Source organism: Meleagris gallopavo, chromosome 1, assembly GCF_000146605.3.
Source record: "Meleagris gallopavo isolate NT-WF06-2002-E0010 breed Aviagen turkey brand Nicholas breeding stock chromosome 1, Turkey_5.1, whole genome shotgun sequence".
Taxonomy (NCBI): Eukaryota; Metazoa; Chordata; class Aves; order Galliformes; family Phasianidae; genus Meleagris; species Meleagris gallopavo.
This window is the reverse complement of record NC_015011.2, coordinates 123134762-123142311: the sequence shown is the minus strand read 5'-3', so window position 1 is coordinate 123142311 and position 7550 is coordinate 123134762. Positions and strand designations below refer to the sequence as shown.

General features: G+C 35.5%; 1 protein-coding gene across 1 annotated transcript in view; it reads right to left on the bottom strand.

Annotated features, from left to right (window-relative positions):
- Nucleotides 1-4232, bottom strand: part of ANOS1 (anosmin 1) — a 108829-nt gene extending 104597 nt beyond the window's left edge. The window contains exon 1 of the mRNA XM_031557502.1: nt 4146-4232. Coding sequence (XP_031413362.1) covers nt 4146-4217 — 72 coding nt within the window. The 5' untranslated portion in view covers nt 4218-4232. The remainder of the gene's footprint in view (nt 1-4145) is intronic.
- Nucleotides 4233-7550: the final 3318 nt, after the last annotated feature.

Here is a 7550-nt window from a genome sequence, read left to right as displayed (position 1 = left end):
ACAACAAAAAAAAAAGAAATACATTCTGGGCATAAAAAAAAAGAGTGGACAAATACTGAAACAAATTGAAGTTGAGGTCTACACTTGTGGAAAGACTCAATGCCCAACTGGACATAGTCCTTAACAACTTGCTCTAGTTGACCCTTCTCGAGCCAAGAGGGTCTTAAGAAGATCTTAAGTGGTCCCTTCCAAGCTAATCAATTCAGTGATACTTTCATAGATCTGTAAGAAATGAGTAGGTGGGGATACAGAATACAGACCATAGCGGAGAGAAGGAGGCATAAGGTTAAGTGAAGATTTTCAGAGGATGAGTTAAGGAAATACAAAGTTTTAAGTAAAATTTATGTAAAGATTTGAAGGTTAAATTCAATAGCAAATATGAAGTCAGTGGGGGAGCTCAGCAGTTTATTGCTAATGTACAAAAAGAGCAAGCCTACAGCACGATATTTTATCCTTGAAGGATTTGAGTTGACTTTGCAAAGAATTTTGTTCTATTTTAGACACCCACAACAAACTTCATTGACTACACAACTAAGGTCAAGACTACAGGCTTCATGTTTACCTCAACACTCATATTTCAAGTAGAAGACAACTATGAAAGCCCTCAGTCTTCTACTGAGCTCCCTATAAGCAAAGATGTAGGAGTGTGTGATGGCAGTGAATAATAGCTGCTGTTATCAAAACAGGCAGTTTATTTTGTGATCCAATAGTCCTTATTATAACATGTAGGTTGTTCTGAAAGTAATGCCTCCTATTTGTTTCTATGGAAATTACAACAGATATAAAGAGAACAAGAACACTGGTTTGGTAGAGCAAAATCTCAATCAAAAAACACTACTTTTCAACAATGCCACCACCATTAGCTGTGCTTTTTCACCAGAGATGAACAAAAGCCTGCATGCGGCACTTGTAAAAATTTACACCAGTAGAGCTGAACCACTGTTGCTGTCACCACTGTTGAAATACACTACCCATTAACTCACTGTCTTCACATCCACTGTTTGGTCTCCAGAAATGTTCTTAAATTACATATAAAATCATTGGTGCATATTTTGATATTCAGAGTCACGCTTTTGTAATTTCCTTCATTAACATAACAAAACTAGTAATGTGAGCGAGATACAGGTAGCCATCTACAACCATTCCTGTGAGAGCAACATCAATTTTACTTCATTAGATTTGCATCTGTTTGAAAATTAGTTGCTCTTCAAAGTATTCATCTTCTAACTAACAGTTGTTGGCTATATTTGTGTTAGAGGGCAACAGTGTAAGTGCTTGAATTAACTTCAGAGGTACTTCACTAACAAAATGAACTAAAAAGTGATCTTCTACAGCAAACTTCTAATACAGAAGTGTCCTTACATACAAAGAATACAGATTTCCATGAGGAAAAAAATAATGGCATAGTACACAAGTATTCAAAGATTTCTCCTAGTTCTATGTTCAAAACTGTGTCCACAAAATTACTACAGATTTCTGTGTCAGACTAATCTTATTCTCAGAGAATAGTGGAGAAGGATCTGCACCAGCTTTTGTCAATTCAGGTCTAGGAAAACAGAATCCAAAACAGAGACTAAAAGTGTTTCCAATGAGAAAATGAGGAAAAATGGGGAAACACGTGCAAAAGCCCTGCAGTGAATGCTTCATGACAATATTTTCTTCCAAGACTTGTACTTTTACAGGCTATCCTAGGATAGGAATGAAAAAATGTTTAAAAAAAAATTGTAAGTAGTTACGTTACAAGAAGAAGGACTGCACTGTACCTTTTCTATTTTAAAAACACTATCATGAAAGAAAGTAATTGAAACTTAACTAAATTAACTATATCATCTTCAGTGTTGTATGAGTTACAATAATATAACTTTAAAACAAAATTTCATCTGTGTGTGTGCGTCAGATGCATGTACTTCTGTAGTTGGATTTTAAGAGATTAATACAATCAAGGTAATTCGTACATTCATTGTACTTTATATCTATTTTATGTGGATTCATAATCATGGATCAGATCCTCCTGGAATACATGTTAAGGCACACGAGGAAAAAACGTGATCCAAGACAGCCAGCATGGTTTCACCAACAGCAGATCATGCTTGATCAATCTGGTGGCTTTCTATGATGGAATGACAGCACCAGTAGACAAAGGGAAGGCAACTGATGTCATCTACCTGGACTTCTGCAAGGCCTTTGACATGGTCCTCCATCACATCCTTATCTCTAAATTGGAGAGAGATGGATCTGAAGAGTGGACAATTTGGTGGATAAGGAATTAGTTGGAAGGTAGACTGTTCCCCTCTTCTCTGCTCTTGTGAGGCCCCAGTACTGCATCAAGTCTGGGACATCCAAGAGGGTCCAGAGAAGGACCACAGAGATGATCAGTGGGCTGGAGCACCTCTCTAGAAGATAGGCTGAAGGAACTGGTCATGTTCAGCCTCGAAAAGAGAAGGTCGCAGGGAGACCTCATTACAATATTTAAAGAGAGTTTGCTAACATAAGGGAAATCAACTTTTTGCGTGGGTAGATAGTGATAGAACAAGGGGGAATGGTTTTAAACTAAAGGAGGAGAGATTTTGACTGGATGACAGGGGCAAGTTTTTTTTACAGAGAGAGTGGTGAGATGCTGGAACAGACTGCCCAGAAAGGTTGTGGATGCCCCATTCTTTAGAGGTGTTTAAGACCAGGCTGGATAGAGCCCTGGGCAATCTGATTTAGTACTTGATCTAGCAGTTGGTAACCCTGCCTGTGAAAGGGGGACTGGAACTTGATGGTCCTTGAGGGCCCTTCCAAGCTAAGCCATTCTATGAACTTCAGATTGATCCAGACAGATGTTTATATAACCTCTGTCTTGCTTTAAAAGCTGGGCTTTCCCTACATGACTCATTCTTTGCTAAGCAGACACAAATCATTGTAAAGCCTTTCAGACTGGATACTATAGCAGCTTTGATAAGTGAATTAAAAAAGAAAAGTACAACAGGATCACTGCAGTACCACACAAGACCATTACACCTTCCTTTAAAAGCAACTTAGTTATGACAAATCCCTTTTTCTCAAGAATGATAATATTCCATTTCAAAAACTAAACAGTAGTGTGACAAAACTAATTTTTCCACTCTCTTCCTTTACTGATGTCGTGACACATAGTTTTTAATACCAATGACAGTGTTCAATTTTGTTTTATTTTCTTATAGTGGAACAGTCAATAACAGTTCATTTCCAGTCTCATGCACTTTAATGAAAACTAGATTCTCTCTTCAGTGAATCAGCAATCTCACTTCTTAAATGTAGAGAAACTGTTATATGTTAAAAATCAAGGTCAGCATTTACATAGATTAAGAAAACAATACAGAATGACACTACTCTGTTTTAATCCAATTTGTAATATGTCCTTCCAGAATAAATTGAAGATAAAATACCCATATTATTATAGAAATACATTTTCAGGAAGATTAGGTAAGAATACTGGAAAAAACTCTTCATCATTTTCAGGTAAACTTCCAAGCCATTGCAAAAATGCATCTCTCATTACACTTATGAACAAACAGTGCCTGGAATGTGTAATTCCACTCTTACCATCAAAGCTCCCAAATCACTGCTGTTTCTGTTCAGATACCATAGTAAAATTTTTGCACAGTCAGTTGACTGTTAGTTCACCTACTCTCTAAGCTTGTCAGATCAAGATGCTAGGATGGGACAAGGCATCAGTGATCTGTTTCAAGAATGATTTAAAAGAAAATTCAGTGTCATGCAAAAAAATTGAATAAAGAGTTGAATGATGGCATACCTTTGCCATGGCATATACATTGTGTGAATATTTTAAAGTGACTGACCATTTCACTGCTTATGTCCAAAAATATTGAAACAGAAATGATACAGAAGATTCCAGACAGTGTAAAGTTTGTTGATAACCACAATCACTTATCAAACAATTGTTTGTTTTTTCCCAGCTAAGAATTATATTGGCTTACCTATGCTCAATATTTATCCTCAAACATAATTCCTTTGTCCTGAAAAAGTAGTTCACTTGGTATTAATTTTGGACATTTATAGATTGAAGTTTCCAAATAAGAGATGAAAACTACTTAATCTACAAACAACATGGAAAGCAATCATATAACTTCATAAATGGGACAAGGAAGAAAACAACATACCTTTGAACACTGTTTGTGATTCTGGCACCAAGCAAGTGATCCATTGTTCTGAAACACAAATAAAAAATACATGAGTATAACATCTTTTTAAGAATAGATCTGATCATCATAACGGTTTCAAACAGAATTAACCTTGCAGTTCTTTTTTAGAGCATGATGTATCACAGCATTAGTAACAATTCTGAATCCACACTGCTTGTGCCCAGTAAAATGCTCAGGCAAGTGTAAGCGGATCTGAGAAAAGCTAGAAAAACATTTTATCATGCAAAGCCAAAATTTACTCAAGTCTCCTCTTAGTCCACTTTTGCGAACACTTTGTATCTGGATTTACCAGCAAGACAGCAAAGGTAACACTGTATATAAGAAATCGATATGGATGTGTAGTGATTCATGAACTCATTAGTTGCATTTCAATATTACACAATACTTAAAATAAATTCACAAGGAAACATAATGAACAGCCTTGAAGAAAATAGAATAATGGATTAAACGTGAACTGCATTTACCAAAAGTCAACCATGACAGTTTTGTTTAACATTTTCACAAGATAACACATTTCCCTGATCAGGAATTCTCATCAATCTTAACCTGCAGCAAAACAATGAATTCAGTATCATGTGCAAAATAATTTTTTAATCTAAGGAAAATGAGAATATGAAGAAAATAGAAAGAGAAACTTGAAACAGGCTTGGCTACATTCATCAACCTGCTACTTTACTACACCAGCTCATAAAAGGTCAACTTTGGAAACAGTATTTCCCAGTAAAAACCATAGTTCGGGAAACAAATGTTTGTGGGGCTAACAAAAGACAAAATATTCATCCACTTTCTGTATTGAGGAGGATAGAAAAAACATAAGGAAGACCTCGGTAATCATATGGACTAAACACTGGAAATAAGGTGTAAGACTGCAAGTTCATGGACTTGAAAACTTAGACATACATATATTTCTTTCATTTTTGCGAACTCATCAGCTGCAAAGAGAACAAAAAAAAATATGGTGAATTATGGTGAAAAACACAATCTGACTACAGTCCAACAACAATGGTAAGTTCCATGAGACAGTAATAGGACACCCTTTCCAATGAATGAGGCCTGGTATTTCCATATGGAAGAATTAATGTGACTGTATTGTGCCTTCACCTTTTGAACTAACTATAGAATAATATAGATACAGTTATGGATGAGAGTCACAAATTCAGGTAGGCCAGAATACAGCAGGATTAGCAAAACTACAGGGTTTTGTTTGTCTGCTTAAATAAGAGGATATGAAAATTGTGGTAACCTATAAATATTAACTTTTAGCTATGTGTTCTTAAACCTAAGGCAAAAATACTATTTGGATGCATAATCCAAAGGCAGAAGTATATGTACTAACATGCACTGTATTCAATCCAGCTACACCAATCTGTCAGCAGAGCAGTTCTGTTCTCAACAGGGCATATTAGCTTGAATACACCCACATGTTGCCACAGTGATGAAGCCAGTGGTTTCAAGGTGGCTCCCTCCTAAATAGTGTTTGGGGAGACAGTATTTGTGCATGCCTTCACCCAAGCTCCTAGAGTTGCTCAAGTAATTCCAAAAACCTTTCCTGCTGTCCCAGGAACGATAGAGATAGATAAAGGCCTCTTAAAATGATGAAATCTGATTCTAACCTAACACAGGTGACTCTAATTATACAAACAGGATATAACATTGTTTACACTCTTAGACAAGCATACAAAACAAAATAAATTAAAAATAAATAAATTTAAAAAACAGAGTTATTCAGACTAGGAAAAACTTTCAATTAGATCAACCATCTAACTGAGGACACCTCTTTCCTGCATTTAAAGGTAGGAGCACTGCTCACTAAAGATGATTTCCTAAAAATACAGCAGTGAGTCACTCCTGAAGGCAATTCAAAATCACCTTCCAGGTTTTGATTGGCAAGCAAAATAAAAAGAAGGAAGAAAAGGTAATTAAGCTACAAACTGGTGTTTCAGCCATGTAAGATAAATCAGTGTCATCTACATTTCTAACACTAAGGGTATTTTATATTGGATGAGAAGTCATTAATACAGATTTGGATCAGACAGACCGGGAAGTCCAGGAATCAAAACAAGGCATCTAACTTGCATGTTATTCTTGTTCCTTAAGCACCACATTTCATATATATGTCATTTTCCTTTTTTTTTCATATGAGCTCTAAGGCTAAAATTTTCTATTCCTGTGTTACTTAAGAGGCTCTGGGAATAATAAATGTAAAGACATATCTACTCCTTGCCACTTCTAAGCTCATTTAGGAGCAATCTCAAAATTGTAGTTAATATAATTTAATTTCAATATTTTATGAATATTTGTTTAGTTTTATCATCTCAGCAGTTTACTATGCAATCATTATTTGATTTTAGAATACCACTTTTTTCTGTTTTTCACATTACCATAGAATTTAGCTAAAATTGAGATTTGCTAACATAAGAACAGTTAGCCATGAACAACATGTCAGGTCCAACCCCTAAAAAAAGAAAGAGACATACATAGAAGAAATAAAACTTTATAACAGCCGTAAATAACACATGCTAGTGGGAATACTTTAGTATTATCCTCAACACCATATGAGGATTTATTATCTCCACTTACAGATCTAGCCAACAGTAATGTTAAAACAATATTTTATGTGCTGCTTCCAATTTATCCTCCCTTTCTTCTTCATATAAAATGTGACAGAGGTAGCTGATTGCAATAACAGATTAGTAGTAGCTCACCACTTTATTTCAGTTATGCTACTGCTTTCCACTGAACTAGAAAAAGCACTTCTGTTTTTGAATTACATCTGTTACTTGAGACAATAAACGCAATAAATGTCCAGATGTGTGGCTCTCCTTCTTCATAATGTATAATGTCTAGCAATGTTTTCATTTCTCCATTAAAAACTATTATTACTTGAATTAAAAAGTAAGTTTAGCAAAACATAAAAGTACTGTTTAACAACCTTAATGTTATACAAACTAACATATGAATGACTTTTCACTGTACAAGGTGAACGCAAGTTCTACAGGCTTGCTTTGAAGAAGGGTATGAGAGGAAACAAGAACACTCTTCATTCTCCATGTTAGCAAATAGATAACCCAAGTTACACAAATATTCACTTATCTGTTTTATTTTTCCTGTTTTTAATCCAGTATAGTTGGCAGAAAGTCTAATTTCAAAGAATCAGAAATCTCGTGTTTTATCTAGAGCATTTTGCATCCCAAAAATCCTCGGTTCCTTCACTTCCATTTTTCTTCAAGCCAGTTCTGATGAGACTTACACCCATGAGAGTTTTGACTTGGTCCTTTCTTTGTTTGAGGGCCTTCTGGGATGCAAGCACACACTGCTGGTTCATGTCCAGCTTTCTGTTCATCAGTACCCCCCAAGTCCTTC